Genomic DNA, 23,426 nt, shown 5'->3' with positions numbered 1-23,426 from the left:
TGCATCGGCAGAATCCTCAGGCTCGCTCCCTGCAGGGGCCTAGGGCACCCATCTGCGAATAGCTTCAACAAAGAATCCCCGAGCTTCGCGCGGCGACTCCACACAGTATGAGTTATGATATCATACATGAAAATCCAACGCCTTCATGTATAGTTCTAAATTGTTGAACAATACGAAGCATTGGCCTTTATGAACGAAAACTGGATGCTCGAGCCGGGTTGAGTCATTGCATTTACCTTAATGTTTTTTGTGCCTCTATGTAGAGTCCCTTTTCGTTACAGCACCTACTTCAATCCCGCTATGACTGTGTCGTGTCTGGTTGCAAGGAAAAAACATCAACCTACACCGCTACCTTTCATTGTGCAATCAGGGCCTTGGAACTCCTTGACTCCAGATTCTCCATCCATCTAGCCAATTTACAGCGCTCCAGAGGATTTCGAAAACAGATTACCCCCCCAGGCACTCCGGTTTTCTTTCCCAGTGCCCCACTCAGACGACGCTAACCTGTGTGCGGCTGGTATAGGTACTCTACATGCAGCGATTGATGGTATGATTGGCTATAATGGGGGCAGATCTGGACATAGCCCCACTAGTGGGTCACCAGGAAAGAAAGTTTGTGTGTCTGTGCGAGGGGAGAGGATATCTATTGTCGAAATTTACTGTACCTCCATGTTTCACAGGAAAAAAACCGTGGACCTGCGGATATTGTGTCTGAGAACCTAATGAAAGAATATTACAACTTCGCCGCTATCGGCTGGAAATAGACATTTCTCACACGCTTAAGAGTTCGCGAGCATCGATTGCGCGTGGGGGCTAGATGTGCATTAGGGAAGGGAGCAGGGTCTTCCTATCTGTGCCAAGATGGATATGTGGAGGCGAAAAAGAAAATATCAAGTACGTGATTTTCTCTATTTGGCCTGCAGCTCAGTCAAATACAATTCGGTTCTTGATTGTTCCTAGCCCTTTCAACTCAATTTCGACCACACTGTCATGATGAAGAAACCCGTCGGGGGTGAATAGTCCCACGCCTGCAGTAAAATTAGGACGAGTTTCTACAGGAATGCATTTAGCAATTTCTTACCACTCGGTGTCCCCGTCATGATTAGAGTCCCCTTCCTTATGGTTGTTCCACGGCTGAGATGAGCGATGATCTGGCTCACCGGCCAAATCATGTCGTCGGTAGATGTCTCTTGTCTCTTCATTCCGTTCACTCGTGTTATGAAAGACAACTTTTGCGGATCAGGAATGGCATCGGTCATGCTGATAGCTGGACCGATGGGAGCAAAACCATCAAACGACTTGGCGTAGCAGAACTGACCGCCGCTAACATCGGGCATTTGGAAGTTCCTTGCGCTGACATCATTCCCAATGGTGTATCCCAGCACGTAATCTAGCGCCTCTTCCTCCGAAATATTTTTACAGTCCTTTCCGATCACAACAGTTAGTTCGCCTTCGTAGTCGAGCTTGGGGGTCGCGTCAGGGTGTACGTGGATGTCGTCGTAAGGTCCTGCTCGTGTCAGCACTGACCAAAACCGACATAATTTCAAACACAGACCAGTGAGTGCATCTGCCGGCTTGCTAAAAACCACAGGGTATGGAGTAATATTGAGATTGGCCTCCTCGGCGTGCTGTTTGTAATTGAGACCAATACAGAGAATGATGGGAGTAGATTCCAATGGAGAGAGAATCTTCGCGGAATCTGGGTCAGAATACAAGGTCTGTGCAAATTCAAGAGAAAATCAAGGCCCACCTTCGCCACCTTCGCCTCAAATCCTAACGGCTTTAGCCCGTCGAATGGATTTCCCTCCAGCACCATTACGGTAGCATTTACGAGGTTGCCCGCCAGATCGTCTTGGCAGGGCTCCCCATAGTAGATGGAGCCTTGCTCGTCTTTGAATCTGATAAACCGTGATACCGCCATCGTCAAGTGTTAGGGTTTGGTGTTTGAAATAAGAAAAGCAGACACCTTTCGGTGTGGGTTGACCTCTGGCCGAGTTTAATGTCAGGCGGACTCTCCGCATCCCCGGAACAAAATGGACCCACCACTTAATCCGCTATCCGGGGAGACGGTCCTACCGCCAAAGCGCCTGGTACTGATCTCTTTCACCTTGACTGTGGTCTTTCGCAAACCTCCGAATGTGCTGATCAGGTGGCGACCAGAAATCTTAGTCCACTACTCAATGATCGTCCAATAATAATTTCGTCAAAAGTCTGCCCCAGCTGGCGATACAATTATGCGAGGGGTTCTATTGAGCTCGCCTGCGGCTACGGGTAGTCCCTCGATCGTAGCAGCAGCAAAGCAATGATGATGTGGTTATTTTGGGACGGTTTCAGATAATGATACTGGGCAGAACTTGCAGCTGCTTCACTGCTGTAGTAGTGTTCGTGTCTAGCGACAACCATTATTGAATATCGTCGGTGTCTCGTCGGCGGAAGGCTAGGCCGAGGTCATAAATCAATTACAGCAGGGAACACGGCAGGAAAGGCTGGAAAAATTGCCCGATGGCGCTACATATTACCGCTTGTACCGAGGCATGATTCCGGTAGAGCGGAACATCCAGATCATTAAAGTACCGTGCTCGTCAAGCTCCCCCGGAAGCGCTACTACTTGTACACGCCGAGTCCTATTCTAAATCGTCCAGGATAGCTGCGACGAATGAATTGTGTCAGTCGCAAGATGAGGGCCTCGTACCTTTCCAACGTTTGGAAGGAAAATATATTTTCGTGCCAAGTTGTTTTTTGCACTGGTGGGAACGGTACAATATGCTCCGCCCAGGTTCGTGCCATGGTTTACCTCGGTGCCAATGCCTGCATAGTGGGAAGAAATGAGGAGAAGACTCAAGCTGCTGCCCAAGATATCGGAACAGTCAGACACGGGAGCAGAGTACTTGGTATAGGTGGAATCGACGTGCGCAGTATCGAGAGTCTACAGCGAGCCGTGAGTCAGTGTGTGGCTGAGCTGGGCTCCATTGACTTTGTTATGTAAGGTCCCATTCTGAGAGTTAGAATGCTGTCTGGAGATTAATATAAAAAAATCATGCAGAGCTGGCGCGGCGGGGAATTTCCTTGCTTCTTTTTCCTCTATTTCTCCGAACGCGTTCAAAAGCATCGTCGACATCGACGTCCTCGGCTCCGTCAATACCGCAAAAGCAACCTTGCCTTACCTTGTGGAGTCCAACAAACGTAATTCGGCATCTGGACGCATTATCTTTATCTCCGCGACACTACATTATACCGGTTTCCCACTTCAGACTCATGCCGCTGTTGCCAAAGCCGGCGTGGATGCCTTGTCCGCCAACATTGCTATTGAATACGGACCTCTCGGGATAACCAGCAATGTCATTAGTCCAGGCCCAATTAGCGGGACGGAGGGGGTCAATCGTTTATCCAAGAGCAGGGCACAGTCACGCAGCATTCCTCTAGGGAGGTATGGCACGGTCAAAGATATTGCGAACGCCACTGTTTTTCTTTTCTCGGAAAGCGGCGGTTTCATTAGTGGACATGTTCTGGTCGTTGATGGGGGAGCATGGCGAACTCTGGCTACGATTTCGGGTTCAGACGTTCCGTATCCAGATGTCATAACTAAGTCCAAAATTTAATTTCGTTACTCATAGACTTTCTACAGTCCTTGGCCGCTGAGTTTAGGTTTCTATAGTTCAATTAGTGATAAGACACCTGATGCAGACTAAGATGAATAGACAGAAATCAGACAAGGGATGATGTCGCGATTGCTTTTAAAGCTATGAACCCATTTGTCCTGTTATCCCTAGTAATTTATCTAAGGCTGCCTGCTTATATCCGGGTAGGGTAGCCTAGCCTGTAAGTCATCCCAGACCTGTGGGACATCGCTCGTCTCTGGAAGATGTTGTCAATTTCAATCCGCAATCCTACTCTTAATTCACACAACTAATTGTGAAGTTCAGTCACTTTTACCAAGCCCCTGGGAGCCTTTAGTATAGGGAACGCCGAAAACTGATTTCCCTTCGAACACTTACGGATTGTTTCTCGGCTCGTACTCAAAATTTGAGTTAACTCTCCAGACTCACGCTTTTTTCGCCAGCCTCCACTCGCGATGTGCTAAGCTAGATGTGGCTATATCAAACACCTGGCATAACGCCATATTATTGGCTACGAAAAGAATATGAGACCCGGTGATCCGAACTAGTCCCCCTTGTGTGTCTCTGAGGAAGAATACGTGCGGGTCCAAGGGGTTAAACTGTTCTCGGATTTCCTTGTATATACACCGCTCACTGAAGGTTGGTTCAGTCGCTGGAACATATCATTCCCTAATTAGGGCGAATTTATCAAGTCCATGCTCTTCAGAAATTATCAGGTATTGGTGCCATGGCCCTCGATCACATAACGGTCATAACGAAGGCGTCTTCAATCGTAGAACTAGACCCACCCGATAGAAGAAACGTTGGTAAACAAGGCTTCATCACTGGGCCAAAGGCTATCCCCTGGGCAGACAACGACAATTATTCCGCAAATACTGAGCGTTCCTCTGCAGCAGGAGCGTCGACATCTTTAGTGAATTCATGTTTCACGTTTTTGAGAAAACAAGCACCTATTTACTAGGTGTCAGAAGGGAATGTCAACGGATCACAGCGGGAGACTTACAGACTAGTCCAGCTGCGCAAAAAGTAGCTGCACAGATCCAAACATTTCGAAAAGCAAGAGCGTATGCTTCTATCGATGCTGTCTCTGCTGCGCTCAGAATCATTGGAGTTGTATTCGGTACTTGCGCAATAGCAGCAGCGTCTCCGGAGGATAATATCGCAATAAGGCTGCCCAATTCGGACTTCGGGAACCCGAGTGGTAAGACTGCGGCCGCGATTTTTGGGGCGAGGTTGCTGGCGATGGCGCGTTTGAAAAGCGCATTATTCACTGCGAGCCCGACTGACGCCCCGAAGCTTCTAGTAGCTATGACAACACCTGTAGCTACTGAGATCATGCCTTTCGGTGTGCTCATCTGTGCGGCAACGGTTAGGTTCGTGAGTAGGCACCCAAGCCCTATTCCACCGATGACTGGGTATCCCCAGAGGACAGTGGCTGATGTACTGGTCTTGACCGACGCCATCAGGGAGTTAAATATAGCAAAGCAGATGAAGCCGAAGATGAGTGTCTCACAAAACCGCTTGGTCCGAGTTGTATAGAATTAAAGAGAGCAGACGCAGATGCGGTGAAGAACAGAATGCTGTAGCGGAGGCCAGCCTGGAACAGGTCCATCTGGGTTAAAGTCTGGACTTCGAAAACGTAGTAGCTGTTGGTGGTGAAGTATACCAGTCCTTCAATAAAAACGGCTACCACCACCACCACAAAATTTCTGTCCCCGAAGAGTTTATGGTTCATAATCCCGTCATCCTTATACCGCCACTCGTACACTGCAAAGGTGACAAGCAAAACGACACCGACCACGAAAGGAGCAACAACATGCGCGTTGGTCCAGCCGTAAGGATTCTCCGAGTACTGAAGAGCAGTACAGAAAGTAACCAGACCTATACTTAGCATCAGTGCCCCGGCCCAGTCCATAGAGGCAAACTTCTGTTGGTTTGTCAAAGTGCTTTCCTGTTCGCGCAGGGGAGGTCGGTATCCTATGGCCACACCAACGACGCCTATGAAGTAAAGTCCTGCAACAATGTACCAATATATGCGGAAATTCGCGTTATCGTTATTGAGGAGCGCACCACCCATAAGTATAGCTGCAATTGCCCCAATTCCAGCGGTAACATTGACAGAAGCCTGCCCATATGACCTATGCTGACGGGGGAGAATTTCGGAAGCGACGGCGTATTGGGAAGATTGGCAGCCGAAGGAAATGCCCAGGACGCAGAAACCAGCTATCAAGGTCTGTATATCCCCCGATCTTGAGATACAGAGTGCACCTCCCAAGCCGCAGAGCGATGTTATGATCACGATCCACTTGCGGCCCCAGTAATCAGCTGCTTGGCTCAGCATTGGATTGAGAGATAGGGTGAAAATCGTCACGATGGTGCTCAGCCACGCAGATTTGGAATTGTCACCAAGGTACTCCGTAGTTTGCATAGCGAGCATACCGGAGCCCACGAGCGCGATAATCCCGGCGAAAACTGACGCATTGATAGCCTGCAGAGATGTCAGCACAGCAAAACGAGCGGGGCGTTGTGTAAAGACAAGGATTACTATTAACGCAATTATGGTCCTTTCCCATTGCATCCGCGTCTGCGGTTCGACTACAATTGTGTTTGCCACCCGTTCAAGGGTCTCAATGTGTTCCTTATCACTGTCCATATTCCTGGGTTTGTAGCCAGGCGGGAATTCTGGAGAGGATCGTCAAGAGTTAGGGGCCTCATGGATTGGCCGTGCTTAAGTATGCTTCCAGTCGGTATAACGCCTCCATCTTAGCTACCGCTTCCACTTTTTCCTTGGGTCTGCAATCCAATCGGGCAGAATCCGGGGCAGAATCCGGGGCAGAATCCGGGGAAGATAGGCCCTTGATTCGTTCCGGGGAAAAACAATCGTTAACCACGGTTGCATAAACTCTCTTTTATTGGTGACCCCACGCAGTCAAGAGGAGCAAGAAGAGTATAGTTTGGCCATAACGGGTCACCTGTCGCTGCGTAGCGTCAGAGAGGGCCCGTCCGCGCTCCCCTGAGGGGAGGCAATGTGTCTGTATTGTAGTGGATTCTATGTACAGAGGGAAGGCGGGAGGGCAAAATCAAGACTTGACTGCGTGAGAGATGACGAGCTAGTCGCAGAGGCAAGCAACTGACTCTCGAGGCAGTTGTATTATTAGTAGTAGTGTGTATTTAACGGCCGTGGCTCGTGACGAGCACGCTATCCACTATCCCCGATCGGGGCAAAGGCCGCCAGGGGGTGAGTCCTGGGCGTCTCCAACTATTGCTAGTTCTATGTACAATTAAGAGACTTTGGCGCATTCACATAGCTGCCTCGGTCAACAGGAGGGTCTGCAATAGCAGGTTATATAGCAATGCCAGCTGCATGGATCCGTCTCCGCACCATGATCCGCCAATCCTCCATCTCTCTACTTTCTATCTTTCCTTCTACGTTTATTCCCCCTTTTTTCTTTTCTTTTTTTTTTCTTTTTCTTTTTCTTTTCTTTTCAGGCATTCTCAAGCAGGGGCCGACTTGGACAGATGTCGTCAAAGAATCGAGTTTCTGCTAGCCAGGCAGCCAGTTTGGCTGCGCCTTTTGGGGTTCCCAGAAGGAAGGGAATTGTCTCTGAGGGAGGCCCTGAGGGTCGGGGTAGGCGTCTCTTAGCTACTCGGCAGAAGAAGAAGTGAACTGGAGACTTCCTGGCTCCACACCGGCAATATAGATGTGCGTCTTCATGATTGAACCGCTCATGGTAGTCTGCAAAATCACCGTGCCCTGTGCGAGCTGCCAGGATCCGCGCGAGAAAGTGGCGTGGGAGGCGCAGCTCATCCGGGCATTTGGGGGAGGAGGTGATCCAAAGATCCTGGTATGACTTCGGAGCCGCGGCCTGCCAGTGCCTTTGCAGGCCAGAGGTTACAGCAGCCTTTGTCTGACGCTTAAGCGAGGCAAAGGAGTAGATGGGGGAAACAGGGGGCTCTGAGGCAGCTCCCCTTTTCGCAGCTTGGTCGGCTTCTTCATTCCCAGGGACTTTTGCATGTCCGGGGACCCAGCAAATACGTACGGAGCCCTCCTTTGTATAGGAGAACCTCTCTCGCTCGGGCCAGGTCGAAGCCAGGGTTCGGAAGGTCTCAAAAACTTCTTGGGATGACCCCGTAAAAGGTGAGAGCAGGCGGGTGGCTACTTCCGGGTTGTCTAGGCAGACCCAGAGGTCAGTGGCGAAGCGTGCGGTGTAAGACTGTATGGCTGATTTGATACCAGCAAGAGCTGCTTCAGCTTCGGCATCGAAAACTTCTTTGTTTGGTCCGAGGGAAAAGGATGATTGGTGACAGAGTCTTCCTGTCTGGTATAAAGCAAACCCAGCACCTGCCATACCATCAGGCAGTTTCGACCCGTCTGTGAATACTTTCATATCGTTGCTTGGGAGGGAGGAGTAAAAGGATTGGAAGTCGGCAGCTGCCTGCTCCTTTGATCGTCCGCTAGGTGCCTTTATTCGTAGCTGAGCGTCCGCCCGTGACTCCTTTCGGAGCCATGGGGCATGTTGCAACGGGTCTATCTGCTCTGATTCCGGCAGGGCCAGTATTCGGCGCGCAAACCGGCTAGATTTCCAGCCAGATTGCACTATTTTTGCTGCCCTCCTGCGTAGGGGGTGGTGAGGATCTAGGCGACGAACACGGATGGTAGCGGCTGCGGCTATATAGTCAAGCTCCACTTCAGCTGGCAGAAGCCCTGACTCGCGATACAGAGCAGGTAAGGGAGTGGTATAGTAGACAGGGAGAATTGCCCTAGCCCCCGTTTGTATGACTTTGGCTATCTTGTCCAGATGTCCCTGGACTTGGTTTGAGATAGAGCCTGCCCGGGGGCAGTGGCGCGAGCGACCTGGCCACCAGGTTTCCGCTTCAAAGTAGGCTTTTCGGGGTACACAGGCTGTCACAGCCTGCCGCATAAGGTAGGGCTTGATCCCGCGCATAGTGTTCCCAAGGCCGCGGAGGGCATTTGCAACTATCGGGGCCTTCGAGGTTGTCTCACCGACATGATACTTAAAGCTGAGTTTCTTGTCAAAGAGGACTCCTAACCAACGCAGGTAAGGGCGTTTTGTACTCTCAGAGACTGTGATCGGGCCTGCCGTGACGTCTGGTGTGCAGCTAGGATCCTGGTCATCCTGACGGCGCGAGAAGTGGATCAGTTCATATTTGTCAGGCGCGAAGGTGATTCCTTCCGTGGTACCCCAGTCGAGGGCTTCCTGCAGGGAGGTTGACAGGCTTCGGCAGTTAGCCTCCAGGGATGGAGAAGTTGCCAGGATAGCTGCATCGTCTGCGTATCCGAACCTGGCCTTTGCACTTCCGAGCCGGAACAGCGGGGCTAGATAAAGCATGAACAGGATGGGGGACACTGGCGAACCTTGTGGTAGGCCACAGAGTACCTCTGTTATTGGTCCTATTTCGCCGTCAATGCGGATCTGTACTACTCGCCCTGTAATGAAGGAGGCCACCCAGCGAACTAGCTTATCAGGCCAGCCTTGTGATCGAAGTCTGTGGACTAGTCTCCCAGGGAGGACTCCATCGAAGGCTCCCTTCACATCGAAGGTGAGGAGTGAGGCTGTTTTCTTTTGGTTGAGAGCCTGTTCCACATCGTGGAGCAGACATGTAGTCAGATCAATTGCTGAACGCAGGGGCAGGGCCCCGAACTGTTGACTAGCGAGGACTTTATAGTGGATAGCAATCCATGCTATGTTTCGGGCGATTAGTCTCTCGAGGCCTTTGCCGAGTACTGACAGGAGGGCAATTGGCCTATATGACCTGGGGCTCGACCAGTCGGTCTTGTTTGGCTTTTGGATTATAGCCAGCACTGCATGTCGGAAGCATTTCGGGTGGTAGCCGAATCGAAGGCAACCCTGGTAGAGCGCAAGTACCATGTCTTTGATCAAGGGCCATGCCACCTTGAATATACAGGTGGGTAGCTCGTCTGCGCCAGGGGTCGTATTTCCTGCTTGCAGCATTGAGTTCTCCACTTGGGCCATGGTTATCTCGGGGAATGGCAGGGAGCGAGATGGGACAGTTGGAGTATCCAGCGGGATGTCTCCTGCTTCAGCCGTGTTTTGAAGTAGGTTCCGGGATAGGATATCTCGTTTTTCTTGTAAGTCTACCGCTAGGGGGCTGTCAGGCCTCAAGGGGTCCTTTAGTGGGGGGCTGCGGTACGAGCCTGTTGATTTATGCCATTTGGCCATATCAAAGACTTCCTTGCCCTCAGTTACCGCGTTGATCTTGTCACGCCAGTATTGTACTTGGGCGCGTCGGGTTATTCGCCGGAAGTCCTTCTGTGTGCAGAGTCCGGCCCGGTAGTCTTGTAATGCCTTCTTGCACGCAGTGTTCCACCATCGTTGCCCCCCTCCCCGGGGCATTGACTTGTTTGCAGAGGCTGTGTATGCGCTATGAATAGCCGCGGTGATTTCATTTGCAAGGTAGTCTAATTCCTCTTTACTCTCTGCCGAGCTCCTGATATTCGCTAAGTTGGCAGCGAGAAGTGTAGGGAAGCGGGTGTGGTCTAGTGTGTCAAACCTTAGTCTTTGCGGGGTCTCCACAGATCCGTGTTCCCAAGGCATATCCGTGAGAAGTGGGCGATGATCAGAGGTAGCGTCTAGGTAGTGTGCGACCCTAGTACTGGCTCCTAGGAGGCTCGGGGAGCTTGAGACAAAGGCAAGGTCCAGCACGTTGCCTCTATTATGTGTGAGGATGTTAGTCTTAGATGTAAACCGTAGTCCACGCTCGTCGAGCCATTCTGTAAATGCGCCCGCAAAGGCGGTAGGAGGGCGATGGAGAGACGGCTGCCATTTGGTGTGTAGTAGGTTGAAGTCTCCAGCAAGCAGGGTAGGCATTGTGAAGTAGGACTCGGGCAAGCAAGTGAGAGCTCTCGCTGCTTCTCCTCCCCGGATTGCAGCGACTGGAGCATTGTATATGTTGAATATCAGGGCAGATTGCCCTAAGCATGAGGAGATCTGGAGTGGGAGAAGGTCGGAGAGGATCTCCTGGCTTATTGTGTCGGGACGGAGCTGGGAGGCTCGGATGCCACTATTCCGGCAGACATAGGTAAGGACTCGCGGGATACCACTTGCCTCCCAGGAATCGGTTGGGGAGAAGCACTCGTAGGACGGGTGTCTCTTCGTGATCTTTCGAGCGAGGTCTTTGTAGATGTAGGGCTCCTGTATAAGGATAATGTCGATATGGTTGGAGTGTGCCTGGGCGAGGGCAATCGCGTGGGCTTCTGGGTTGCGGCCAACATTCAGCTGGAGTATAGAGACGGGTTCTTTCCTTGGGCATTTTCGGTGGTTCATAGTTGTTCGTGCATTAGGACGTCGAAGCTGTTTTGTGGCTTAGGACTTGCGAAGCGGACTGCCCTGTTCGTTACTGGTGGGGAGTCTAGGGGCTCCTGAGGCGGCGGGGTAGCCGTGCGGAAGGGGAATGGTGAAGGATGGCTGTTCGTGACCGTGTCTTGATCCTGGGCGGTTTCGGGGACTTGCATGCAGCACTGTCTCTCTACGCGTGCCTTAGCAAGCTCCAGGGAGCAAGTCTTGCGGATCTCAGCTTGTTGGGCCTTTGTGCATCGAGAACCGGTCTAATCGAGGCAGTTGTAGGAGGAAGAGGCCCTCCGTAATGTCGGTGTAGATATCACGTAAGATTACATTGTGAGCCAATCCCAATAAAACCACTCCCTATTTATCAGCTAGAGCTACATGCTTAGTATAGCGCTGTGGTTGTGAATTGCACCTTATTAACAGTCTATTGGATCGCCACAGGTTGCAGACGCCATCTTCAAGCCTAAAACGACTTCCATAGGTTTCACTGGTACGGCATCTTTCCTCCAACGCTTCTAAAAGACACATTTACCGAACATGATGAGAAGGTACATGTACAGTTAAAAGAGTTGCCGGGGTATTCTTCTAAAGAGAGATCAACCTGAGGTCACCTGACTTCCCACACAGGCCAAAAAGACCACTATCCGTGCCTTTCTGCCCACCCAAACCGGGTAGCGGTTTGGGTGCGCCCGCAGTCCTGGCCATTTTATTACCAGTAACCTAACCTACCCACCAGCCAATTCAACCACCCAAACGGCCTAAATCTAGCGATTTGATGAATCTCGCCTACCCGAGGCTTGCAAAGCGGTTTTATCCCGAAATGAGCCAAATATCATTGATATTGCGCGCGAATTTGGCGAAAATCGCACGACCTTGGGTAGACGCGTCGAAAAGACCAAATCGCCTATTACACCCACCAACTCGCTAAAGAATCCCCTGGAGCCATTCCAGGAGAAGGCCTCGATCAGCTAGATAGTCCATATGCATAGCTAGAACCTCCCATCTACCCCAGGTAGTTAGCGCATGAGCAAATTGCGAATTGACGCGATCCGGCCATCTTGCTTTCATTCGTCTGGGCTGGTTTATAGACCTCTCGAGATGATCGAATGGCTGATTATAGATACTAAAGACAATATGAATAGTGACATTCTTAGTCTTTGAGAGAACGCCATGACGTATTTTGCCTTGCAGATAGTTTTATCGGCGGCTCTCCCTATGGACTTAGCCTCTTATATCTGCTGCCAGACTTCGGCAACGGTTGGACATTCCCCGCAGAACCCCCACCCCCCCCCGCAGCACCACCCCGCATCCCCGCGCGCATTCCCGGGAATTAGAGGAGGGACTCCCCGTTGGTTCATGTCAGACTTTGGAAACCACCAAACTGCGACACACGTCGAACCGTGAATGGGCAAAGGTGAGCTTCCGGGGAATGCCATTGGGTCGACTTTGTTAAGAGTCATCCGGTTACAATGAAAGTCACGACTCCAGCGCCGCCTAGCTACATTGGATCTGGGCTAATAGATCCCTGGTTGCTTAATTTCGATCGTATTATACGTCCTCGAATTTTATAAGGCGCAGCATTGAAAATTAAGAAACCTTGTTCAAATATCTCAATTCTATGAAATTTATGCTCAGGCTACTACAATAGATGCCCTTAGGAATTGGGGTCTGCCTTTGACCTTGCCTGGAACTGCCTCAATAGCTCCCTCCCGTAGTCATTGCCATTCGGAGTTCTGATCACAGTGTGAATATGAAACTTTTCCGGCACCGTATTCAGAAGGAAAACACCACGGTGATGATCGAACTCCACCACGATGACGGGGCTCTGTATGCGATAATAGAACGGATCTTCATCGCCAAACCCTCCAATCCACGAAAAGAACGTTTCGTCCAGTCTTTGGCGGATTTGCTGCATGCGCGCCGCAAGCGGCCCAGGGGGAAGAAGCACCAAGAAAGTCTCAACCGTCTTGAGAAGAAGCTCCTGTTGCTGGGCTGGCATACTAGTCGCTTTGATGCCTTCCGTGGGTACGACGCGGTTGTCTTGAAATGCTCCGCAAAGGTGTCTCTGCTCTAGTGTCAGTACATGGGGTAGCTTAGAGCATTTTGCATTGTACCTCGTCCGCGGGGTGCCATCGCCCGGAAGGCATCTTCTCGTCCTCCAAGTTGGGGTAAATCTGCGCCCCCTTCTGTAGCCCGGGAGGGAGTGTCTGCATGAGCTTCAGGCCAAGAACCTCCTCCGGACTGCAAAGGGTCAGGCCAGAGAGAGGACCAGCATCAATGATGTTTGGTTCCGCGCCGACAAACACTGGGCTGATGACCATCTGCCTTTCGACAATGAATATGTTTAGGCAAAGATGATGGCCGTAGAGGGAGAACCCCCAAGGCTTGTGCGTCGACGGGATGCCGAAGAAGGCGAGTCTGCCAATTAGCATCGGAGAACATAGATCGCGGAGCCGCTGCACCTACTGGTAGCTGTGCCGGTTGAGAATCGGCTTCGCATTTGTGATCTCGCCGAGGAATTCGTTCATCTCCATGGCTGCAGTTGCCTTTTTGAACCCGTCAGCGCTCAGGCTTGCGCGGAGAAGCTCGAGCGCAAGCTCGATCTGGTTCTGTTGCAGGTTCTCCAGTCTCAGCCCGGTTGTGCAGATTAGCAGCTCGGGATTGGACCACTTTCTCCTGTGTCGTGACACCGTCAGCCCACTATTTTGGAAAGGGGAGTCAGAGGAAGTTAGTCTTACCAAGCATCGGAGTCAATCTCATGGCTGCAGGCCGCCAACTCGGTAGGCGACATAGATTGGCGGACTCGCGTGGCCGCACGAACCTAGAGCTGTGCATCAGCGAGACTGGGAACCATTGGATTGGTAAGGGCACCGGAACCAACCGTTTCCTCTACTGGCGCGTTTTCGTCAGCGAGTTCGAACAAGCCCTCCCTCTTTGTGCCGTCAACTGTCACTCCGAGAAAGGGCACCTTGAGATTCTCAAGCCATCCGCTGAAGACTGGGCCTGTCTTTGGGCCATACACGATGGGATCGGAGTACGATTTTACGTCAGCCTTATCGAGGTCTTTGACTTTTGGATGGTCTATTTGAATTAGTTTGAAAATGACTGACAGACATACTCAGGATGCAGGTGGGGCAGTACCGGGGGGCGGAACCACCGCGCGGAAGCTGTGCTTGCTTGAGTTGTCTGTAGGTAGAACGGCCATTTTACGATGTGTAGCTGATCCGACTGGCATGGTCACGTTTAAAAAGGTAGAGCATTAATATCCGCATGCTAATGATGAGTTGGTGTCGGGCCTCGGGCCCACAGAGTCGCGCAGAATCATCCCCGGAAGCACACGGGCGATCTTGACATACGGACCTTCTCTCCCGAGGATTCCATGACACCCTCGATCTTTGTAACCGCCCAGGAGCGTTTTTCGAGAGCCTGCTCTCCGTCGATCTATCGATCTCAATCGCCATTCATCACTTTCTCATCGCTGGAGAGACTGTGCGTCATAGTTCGCTCCTCAACAGGCACTCCTAGATCCCCTTTTCTCTAGTAGACAAATCTACCAAATCCATCTGCCCTGACTCTAAAATGCCTTTTCTGCTATTTTGAAGGATGACTCGCAGGCCGGTTACGCTAGTAGCCGCACCTTGGATGCTACTGGCCCATCTTTGAGATTCTCCCAATGTGTGTTCAGCAGACAGACGCACCAAAGTAGAGTAAAATGACCATCTGCCAATGGCGCCTCTTGTTCAATCTATGAAAGAATCCATTTGCAGAAGGGGCGGAATAGTTTTGGGTGTCGAGCTTGCAAGAGCCATCACCAAACTGTAACAGTAAGATTGGGCGCCGTCGGTGGTGGAAAGTTGACAAAGCTTGCAGGCGCTCTTATTGTTTCTCATTGTACACAGTGGGAGTAGATAAAAACGGGCACATAATCTGCGACATAAAAATAATTTTTGTGTATCCTGCTGGTCGCCGGTGGCTGGAGATTCGGAACAGAAGGATTTGCCCTTACCAGAGCGGTAAAGCAATCAATCGTCAATCAGAGGTCTACGGTCGCTTCCTCGGTCACTTCCTCGGTCGCCGACATAAATTTGACTCCTGCCACGTCCCCGTCCGAGATGCACTTTGGAGCAATATTACGTCACTAAACCCCTGCCTTGTTCTAGCTTGGCTGAGCGACTCCCGCCCCCGACAAGCGCAGTCAGCTTGTCTGAAGCGTACGGAGTACTCTTGATTGAGATCCTTGTTTAAGCGAGGCAAATACCGAAAATGCTCCGCCCGGAATCGGCGAGGTTTGATGAGCGGCGGATTCGGAGGACGAGTTGTTTCTCCCCCCATCTTCGGCCATGATAGAGGTGCGCTTCCACGGAACTGTCGGAACTATGGGCTTTACCACGCCCCCGGAAAGTTGAAAGTTCAAAATGGCCAACCGGGAATTTTGTACGCGATAGTAACCAAGGTAACTACAGTTTACCCTGTCTGCATTAGACTAGTCGGCTCTGCGTAAAAGCTGTCGTAGTACTCTCGCCTTCGGTCAGTCCAGCAAAACATGGGTTACAATCTCGCACTTGCTACAGGCACAAGGTTATTATTGCGGAAGCGAAAGGTCTTCGCGTATGTTGATAGCTAGCAGTGTCAAGTTCGTCTTGGACTAATTTCGTTAAAATTTCCCTTTGATTGTATTTTACCATCGTTGACCTACATCCTGATTTATGATGTTGATGCTAATGTCGCCTATTTGGTCGGGCTTCAACGATTGTTCAGTCAGTCTTCCACTAACGCAATCCAGAGATGAGAGACTTTGGGTCAAGGAGTTTAGTTGAAGTTTCTTCCGTGGAACTTCCCTCCCAATTGGCCTATGCGGAAGACATAATTTGCCCTGATGCACGCGATTTTTCAGAGACCAGTAGATTCACTTGTGCCAATGCAATAACTGATTAAGTCTCCCGAGGCGGAAAAGATCGGAACGATTACAGTGAGTTCCGAGTTCAATTGATATTTCCTTTGTCGGGTCTTTGGAGGTGTTTTACCACCTTTCTTATTCCCCTGATTTAAGTTTTGTTTTGTTAATACCTACTTTTAAGATATATCTAAGTATGAGATTTTGAATTTGGAGATCGGGAGGAGGCATGATCGATTCAATGATATCACGTGGCTTAATGTTTCGCTTGATGAGCCCTTAGAGAAATTTCCCCATCAATCTATTCAAACATCCAGACTAAATTAGCATTGAGCTGTTCTCCATGGTCGGCATTTCCCCTCCCCCGTTCTGGGGGTAATATCACGCCGGATTCCACGCGCTAGTCAAGTGCAGGAAGTAAATACCCGGACCCACGCCCAAGCTTGAGAGAGTGCCCATTCAATTTCTATATCACCTCGGAGACCCTACGGCTGAGTAACACATTATCCTTCAAATGATCACTAATATCGAGTCAAAGGACATAGACTCCTATTAATCAACACCCTATTATCCCGAGTCACGAAGAAGCTTCATGCAGATGCCTTCAGACTGGACGCATTTGATTCGATTCATCAGTGAAGAAGATGGACTGCAGCATACATATCGGACAATTGAATCCAGACAATTATCCGAATTTTGGCGTGGTTTGTTTCAAGGGCGAGAGAGTCGAAGTGCAGCTTATTAACGGCTCTATATTTAATGAGTTCGTTACAGACTCCGTCAGGCATGTTTTATACGTAAGCACGTAATAAGTCGGCACCCCTAAATAAAACTGATTTTGTTTGACTAGCTACTTACCCCAGTCAGAATAGAAGATGTGCCTTTAATACGCTGCATTTAACCCAACTACCGTTACTATGCTAAAGAAGCTGGTCTGCCTATTGCAGAGACCCATGTGCCATTTATCAAGCCTCGAACTGCATTGCGCTGACCAGTCCCTCTCCTGCCATGATAAACATTTCCAAGTTAGCCCAAGACGGATTTAGCGATTGTGAAGCTGAGCTTTCCTTCGTCATATCCAAGAGTGGCCACGACATTCCGGAATAGAAAGCATGGGACTACGTATTTAGGTTGACATGCAGCAATGATGTCAGTTCTCGTAAGCAGCAATTGAAAAATACGCAATGGTATTTTTCGAAGGTAAGACACTAATAAATGCAAGCGTTGTCGTATCCAGGACAGAAACTTCTTATATTGATATTACACTAGGGTTTGATTCCTCATGCCCCTTTGAACCGGTTCTCGTTTCTCCTTCAGCCATTGACCCGGAAAACTTAAGATTAAAGGAACTTATAATGGGGTCGTAGTTAAGGACTCCAATACGAGGTGATTTTAATTGGAAAATAAACCATCAACTCAACAAGCCGCTCACCTGAGATACCCAACACACTACAGGGAAATGATTTTCAATATTCCCAAGCTTGTTGCATTCCTATTGCAAGGCACGACATTGGAAAGAGGGACGGTAGTTATGACAGGTACAGGTACAGGACCAGACATAGGCATGGCTCACGATCCTCCGATCGTCCTGAAGGACGGGGACGACATTAGGGTTGAAATCGAACGGATCGGCACATTGATCAACGTGGTTCACTACGAATAGAACGGAGTACAATAAAGCGTGGTAAATTTTGTTTACCGCTTCGGTACTATACATAGTTTACTCCTCAAAGACAGCCTTCGAAATGGACTTTAATGGGACAGTGCACTTGAACAATCTCCTGGGAAGGACGCTACCTGCTTCCAGACCAAGTCTTGGGCAGACATCACCATATCATCGAACATCCTTTTCAACTCGGGACAAGCCACATCGGACGGAATATCACGCTCCAAATGGACCCTGCCCGCACGAAGATGCTCAAGATCGGCCCGCGCGGATAAGCTCAATGGCGACTTCGAGATGCTTCTGTATAGAACAGCTATTGCCGCCATGTAGTTGTTTGTATGAAAGCTATTCGCTGTCAGAAATAAGTGTCAACGTCGAAGGACTGAGGGCGCAAACCTTGCCACAAATAGCTTTCATCTCACCCATGCCACTGTTCGAATGCATTAGCTATGCGACCGCTACCAAAGCAAGGGCCTTTGCATACTCGTTCAGAGTTTTAATAAAAGATCGTGCTGCCTCAACGCACAACATCTCACTCGCCCGGTTCTGCTGATCATGAACCCCGAGCCACCCGCCGAGTGTCGAACGAAGCCTTAATATTGTCCAATGAACCACGCGGGACATATTAAAGTACTCCAGGTGTATGAGCATGATATTAGCATACAGTTCCGGGGAGGCTAAGATCAGATCACCGGGACGGCATTCTAAAGGAACACTGTCCTTCCACGATATAAGCTCGTTCGTTATCCGCAAGAGGGCGTCTAGCCTAGCTGCAGAGGTGGAATTCACATGCATGGCATGGCAGAATCGATTCTGGATTTGACTCAGGCCGCGCATCCACGTGTATATCCGTGGCAATCCTTGAAGAGAGCCATCGTTTGTATCGTTATCCTCTCGGTTTGTAGTGACTGGTGAAATTTCGTAGGTGGCATCTACAATCCCCGGAGGCCGGCCTTGAGACAGTGACAAAGTGCTTACACGCATCAGTGGGAGATCAAACTTGCACAGCGTTCAGGCTACTTACGCATCTAGGCTGAAAACAATCCACCATAGCCGAGAACGAAGGTTATGCTGGCTGTCCGTCATGTCCATCTCCGGTGGACATTTTCGATGCAGGCCTAGAGCTAAAGCGACACGAATGGCTAAGCCACAAAAAATCCAGGCGATTCCGGCCTTGCCGTGATAGAAATGATAAACGACCTACTTCATCAGCTTAGGGTAACTTCCAGACGGTGTGAAGATATGCTCACGTAAAGGAGAAGAATCTGTAATGAAGTTTCCGTAGGTGAAGCGATGGAATCCTGTAACATAGTCCACGCTTGGTGGTATGCATTAGCAGATAGTTGTTTCATTGCCTCGGGCTGCTCTCCGTTGCACTTGGCACTTAGTCCTCCTATTGATAGTACGAGGAAGTACAATGAGTAATCCAAAGCATTCAGATGTGGACAAGTCGCGGAATAGAATGTCTTGAATCGCTCACGATATGAGTCCTCGTCAACGATCGGGTAAAAGATATTGAGCGACCGGAAGAATGCTTATGTGCAATGTGAGCTTCGTACCGAACCCACAAACGGAGTTAGGGCCAGCAGACCTTCAACTGCTTGTGTAGCAATCTCTCGGGGGAGGAGATGAAACAACGACAAATCCACCATTGATGAAAGTCCGACTTCGTCTACATGAGGGCCGGCTTCGATGAGGAAACGAAGAGAGGAAGACGTGAGGGGGAGATTCTGAAACTCAAGGGCATCTTTCAAACAAATAGCCAGAGTAGCACCAATAGAATTAAACCCTAAAGAAAGACACATTAGAAGATCTGCTTTGAAACGAACAAGGCGACCTTACCAAGATAATTGGCATCAACCTCGTTCTTCCGAACAAACATGCCCGGGACAGAGGTTTGAAAATGAACATTATCCCCATTATTCTGTGTCAATGTGCAGATATTGGAAACTCTACCACGATCCAAATTGTCATATTGCCTTGCCGAGGATGAGACCTTTGGGGAGTAGCTTAAAATCTGATCTGAGCTAGTGGTTGGTATCCCAGGGTCCATTCGGAACCCATCGCTTAGACTCGCTGACTCTGGAAGGGCCAGGCTTGGTAGACCGCCGGAGATTGTTCTGTCTATACCCCAGAACCCCGAGGAAAAACCAATGCCAAGTTGACGCAACGGGGAATCAAAATCATCAGAAGCAGGTGCAAGTTCAGAAAGCTCTTGTTCCTGAGACCATGGGGTCAATGACGCACCAATGTGGCTTGCAGTGCCGTTGATGCTACAAGTGACTTCTGACTCCACATCTGAGGCCATCGGAACCTTCATACCTGTATCCTCCGCAGGCGGCGTACAAACCGACTTCTCGGCTTGGATGGGACGGTCGGAAGTGGTCAAGTCGCGGGCCGGTCGCTGATAAGGGCGTCGGCCCTGGTCGTGTGAGGTGCATTCAGCATCGTAGAGCTGACAATTTAAGCAGGGGCGCTGGTTAGGGGTACATTTCAACTTTGACAAATAATCCGTTAGCCAAATGTCATTAAGACAACCAACCGTAAGCGCCACTAGCTTACCCTTTTCCTGCGGCAAGGATCACAGGCGCGGGTGACGCGCTTGGCACGTTGTGTACGGCCAGTTTTTTGGATCTGATTGCTCATGATGCTGGAAATTTGTCAAAGGCAAAGTTTCTCGAAACTCCTACTGCTGCGGAGTGTAAGGTCAAGTTCGCATGGAAGAAGCGGGGAAAGCGGAGCGGTATTGCCGGTATCTGGGGCTGCTGCCAAGAGACAATAGTTAACTAACGTAATCCACAAGCGGGCTGTACAAACAAGCGAGCTGGACACCCCAAAACACCATAGTAAATGCGATATTTCAGGCCCCTTGGATATCAACAACGAGAAGATGATTTTACTGGATTTTCAGTTTGATGGTTTTTCTTATTGTAAGAAATAGAATAGCTGATATGAAATATGTAGTAAATGGTTATTTACTTGCATTACCAAAAATACGCTGGCAGTCACGGATGCAAATACATATACCAACATTATGTTGTCTCAAAATACTCTTGAACATTATAAGTATACGTAAAGGGATATATTAAGTACTATGATATCCTAGAATTCTGTTTTAAGTCTCGAGTGTTGAAATATCAAGTTGTGAAATATCGCATTTACTACGGCGTTTTGGGATGTCCAGCTCGCTTGTGTGTACAGCCCGCTTGTGGATTACGTTAACTAACTAACTAACTAACTAACGTATTTCACCAGTGAGCTGCGCACACCAACGAGCTGCGCACCCCACCCAGCCTACTAATTTCAAATGTAAATAAATATGTCAACCAAAACTCCATTAAATTAAATACACTAAAATCATAATCTATCTGGACATGTTTCTCTTCTATGCCCTGGCAATCTGCATATTCCACAGGCCCGGGGGGGGGCGTATACGTGGCTGTATAGCTAGTTCTCTAGGTATGCCGGCGCCGGGGGGGGTGCTTCAGTTGCTTCCTGTTGCTGCATATTTAATGCAGAGGCTTCTTGAACTGAAAGGCCTTCTTCAGTAGGAATAGGCCTTCGGGATCGAGTACGCTTTTGCTTATGCTTCTCGTTGGCGGCGCGTAATTCCTTGATTTCTTGCGCTTGTAAAATATGACTTTGTAGCTGGAGCTGGAAGCCTTTTATAAACTGGTTTAATGCACGATCTGATGGGCTGGGCGGGCTTCGAGATCTTGTACGAAGTAAAGCTTTGATTGACGAAGCTTGTCGACGTAGATCTTTCTCTGTAAATGGAGTTTTTGGCGTAAAATTCCGGCTTGATTCACTCCCCCGGCTTGGAGGGGGGGTTGGGGTTCGAAGCCGAATATTAAGCTTAGAGATCACTCTCTCCGGTTCAAAAGGGACTAAACCGGCTGCCCCGAAGCTATTTTTAATAGTCTCCGGTTTAAAAGCTTTAATTCGTGCGAGAGGGTATGCTTCGAGGAAGTCAAGTTTGTCAATATGATTGATCCCGTTCCGCATCTTAGTTTCAACCATCCGACCGTACGCACGTTTTAACACCGCAAAACAACCAATATCTAAAGGTTGTAAAAGATGAGACGAATGCGCAGGCATACAGATTGGTATTACCTTATTTTGCTCGCAAATTTCGTCAAATTGAGGTGTTAAATGACTTCCGTGGCCATCAAGTATCAAAAGCCGGTATATCCCCTTTGTACGCGAAGTACTAGGAATAAAGAGCTTCTTAAGCCACCGAAGTCCAATTTTATCAGAGGTCCAACCATTAGGACTGACTTCGAAGCGCTAATCCCCCGGAAGGCCGTCAAACTATGATTCAATAAAGACTTTGCCTTTAAAAATCACACACGGAGGAAGGGCCCATCCAGAAGCATTCGTACATTCAATTGTAGTCACCCATTCACGATTTCTAGGTTGTAAAACCGGCCTCCGACCGTAGTATTCACTCCTCGTAATAACCTTCGCAGTTACAGTCAATCCTATTGCAAAACCGGTCTCATTAAAGTTATAGATATCGTCAGGGTCGATTCCAAATTGAAGGATTGTCTTTTGAACTAAATCAAACCACTCCCTAATGATTTTAGGGTCTTCGCATTTCGCACGCTCGTAGTTATAACGTTTCGAGAATCGAGAGGAAAGAAGAGGACGTCGTTTTACGAATTTCGTAACCCAATTTTGGCCGACCGAAAGAACCGGGGTAGTTCCACGCTTTTGAAGCAGAAGATCCGCCATTTCTCGTACCATAGAGGGCCGGGGGGCTGCTCCACGTAGATCCATAGAGAGAATCCATTTTTCAAGAGATTCCTCCTCAGTTTCAGACAATTTATGGTTGTTGGCGCGTGTTTCAGCGCGAAAGGTAGTCCCACGAAGGCGCGTTCGAAGGGTTGATTCGGGTACGTCAAAACGGCGCGCTGCTTCGCGAAGAGCGCTGATTTCTTGCCTCTTAATAGCCTGTATAGCTAATAGGCCTTGACAAGTCCCGCAGCACCGGTGCTGCAGCACCAGTGCTGCGGCAGCACTAGGCCTTTGGTTCGGTGCTGCAGCACCAAGGCTTGGCAGCACCAGATACTTGGTTCGGTGCTGCAGTGCTGCAGCGGGAGTGCTGCAGCACTGTAAACAGTGCAAACACGACTAACCTCGTGATATGCATAAGTTATGTAGAAAAGCCAGTAATTTTGGGGTATTTTATTTACAATAAATCTGGAAATCTGGAAAAGATCATTATTATATTTGTTCGATTATTTGCGCTTTATTTGGTCCTCTTAGTATATACATATTCATCATCATCTCTCCGACGCTTCCGTTCCCTATGTGGACGCTGGCTATCGCTTTGTACAATTCTAACTATTGGGTGATGATTTAGAAGTTCAACTGAGTCAATCTCTTGATCCAGAGTCTCCTGATCCAGAGGTAGGTCTGGGTCCTGGAGACCAGGTGAAGCATCATGATCATGGGCGTCCATATTATCGGCTTCAGATACGTATTCGGTTTCAGAATCAAGTTCCTTATTATCGCTGATACCAGCCATATCATAATCAGATAGTTGGGCCTCTGCCTCCTCATCAGCCTCCATCCTCTCACCTAGGTCCTGACTTTCTGTAGATAGCTGGCCTTAAGCGTGGTTTGCATCAAAACGCGTCATACAGCGGAGCATTATTAGATCTTGAATAGTCGTTGCATTGAGAGATCTATGTCTGTAATAGCAGATATCCCGCGCCGAGCTGAATAACCGTTCAACTCCTACGCCAGTAGCAGGAACAGAGAAGATATCCCGGGCTAGCGCCGCAAGGGTTGGGAACTGGGTCTTATATTGTCTCTAGAATTGACATAGGTCATCATTATCAGTTCCTTGCGAAGTTAGTATATATTATAGTTTCAAGTTCTATAGTATATATACGAAGATTGAGATAACCTATTAA

The 23,426-nt window shown here is 49.3% G+C and overlaps 8 protein-coding genes across 8 annotated transcripts; 2 read left to right on the top strand and 6 right to left on the bottom strand.

Annotated features, from left to right (window-relative positions):
- Positions 1-924: 924 nt before the first annotated feature.
- N7487_004301 (fumarylacetoacetate hydrolase family protein) lies at positions 925-1,921 on the bottom strand (the record flags this gene model as incomplete). The annotated part of the gene is made up of 4 exons (XM_056872048.1): positions 925-1,028; positions 1,082-1,507; positions 1,556-1,688; positions 1,751-1,921. 4 exons carry the CDS (start codon positions 1,919-1,921, stop codon positions 925-927), a joined length of 834 nt encoding a protein of 277 aa, XP_056729768.1.
- Positions 1,922-2,785: 864 nt separating this feature from the next.
- Positions 2,786-3,599, top strand: N7487_004300 (uncharacterized protein; the record flags this gene model as incomplete). The annotated part of the gene is made up of 2 exons (XM_056872047.1): positions 2,786-2,982; positions 3,044-3,599. The coding sequence occupies 2 exons, from the start codon at positions 2,786-2,788 to the stop codon at positions 3,597-3,599; spliced, it is 753 nt and encodes a 250-aa protein (XP_056729767.1).
- An 879-nt stretch (positions 3,600-4,478) lies between these two features.
- Positions 4,479-6,270, bottom strand: N7487_004299 (uncharacterized protein; the record flags this gene model as incomplete). Its single annotated transcript, XM_056872046.1, has 3 exons — positions 4,479-4,567; positions 4,621-5,065; positions 5,131-6,270. The coding sequence occupies 3 exons, from the start codon at positions 6,268-6,270 to the stop codon at positions 4,479-4,481; spliced, it is 1,674 nt and encodes a 557-aa protein (XP_056729766.1).
- Positions 6,271-7,102: 832 nt separating this feature from the next.
- Positions 7,103-10,924, bottom strand: N7487_004298 (reverse transcriptase; the record flags this gene model as incomplete). The annotated part of the gene is made up of 1 exon (XM_056872045.1): positions 7,103-10,924. One exon carries the CDS (start codon positions 10,922-10,924, stop codon positions 7,103-7,105), a length of 3,822 nt encoding a protein of 1,273 aa, XP_056729765.1.
- Positions 10,925-12,599: 1,675 nt separating this feature from the next.
- On the bottom strand, positions 12,600-14,150 carry N7487_004297 (DUF3500 domain-containing protein; the record flags this gene model as incomplete). The annotated part of the gene is made up of 6 exons (XM_056872044.1): positions 12,600-13,010; positions 13,060-13,363; positions 13,412-13,621; positions 13,684-13,766; positions 13,827-14,026; positions 14,087-14,150. 6 exons carry the CDS (start codon positions 14,148-14,150, stop codon positions 12,600-12,602), a joined length of 1,272 nt encoding a protein of 423 aa, XP_056729764.1.
- Positions 14,151-16,598: 2,448 nt separating this feature from the next.
- On the top strand, positions 16,599-16,946 carry N7487_004296 (fumarylacetoacetate hydrolase domain-containing protein 2A; the record flags this gene model as incomplete). Its single annotated transcript, XM_056872043.1, has 2 exons — positions 16,599-16,636; positions 16,766-16,946. 2 exons carry the CDS (start codon positions 16,599-16,601, stop codon positions 16,944-16,946), a joined length of 219 nt encoding a protein of 72 aa, XP_056729763.1.
- A 1,006-nt stretch (positions 16,947-17,952) lies between these two features.
- N7487_004295 (fungal specific transcription factor domain-containing protein) lies at positions 17,953-20,151 on the bottom strand (the record flags this gene model as incomplete). Its single annotated transcript, XM_056872042.1, has 5 exons — positions 17,953-18,478; positions 18,530-18,705; positions 19,065-19,294; positions 19,348-19,960; positions 20,068-20,151. 5 exons carry the CDS (start codon positions 20,149-20,151, stop codon positions 17,953-17,955), a joined length of 1,629 nt encoding a protein of 542 aa, XP_056729762.1.
- Positions 20,152-22,756: 2,605 nt separating this feature from the next.
- Positions 22,757-23,080, bottom strand: N7487_004294 (uncharacterized protein; the record flags this gene model as incomplete). The annotated part of the gene is made up of 1 exon (XM_056872041.1): positions 22,757-23,080. One exon carries the CDS (start codon positions 23,078-23,080, stop codon positions 22,757-22,759), a length of 324 nt encoding a protein of 107 aa, XP_056729761.1.
- Positions 23,081-23,426: the final 346 nt, after the last annotated feature.

Source organism: Penicillium crustosum (assembly GCF_028827405.1).
Source record: "Penicillium crustosum strain IBT 35664 chromosome Unknown utg000002l_segment0_segment0, whole genome shotgun sequence".
Classification (NCBI taxonomy): Eukaryota; Fungi; Ascomycota; class Eurotiomycetes; order Eurotiales; family Aspergillaceae; genus Penicillium; species Penicillium crustosum.
This window is presented reverse-complemented; position numbering and strand designations above follow the sequence as displayed.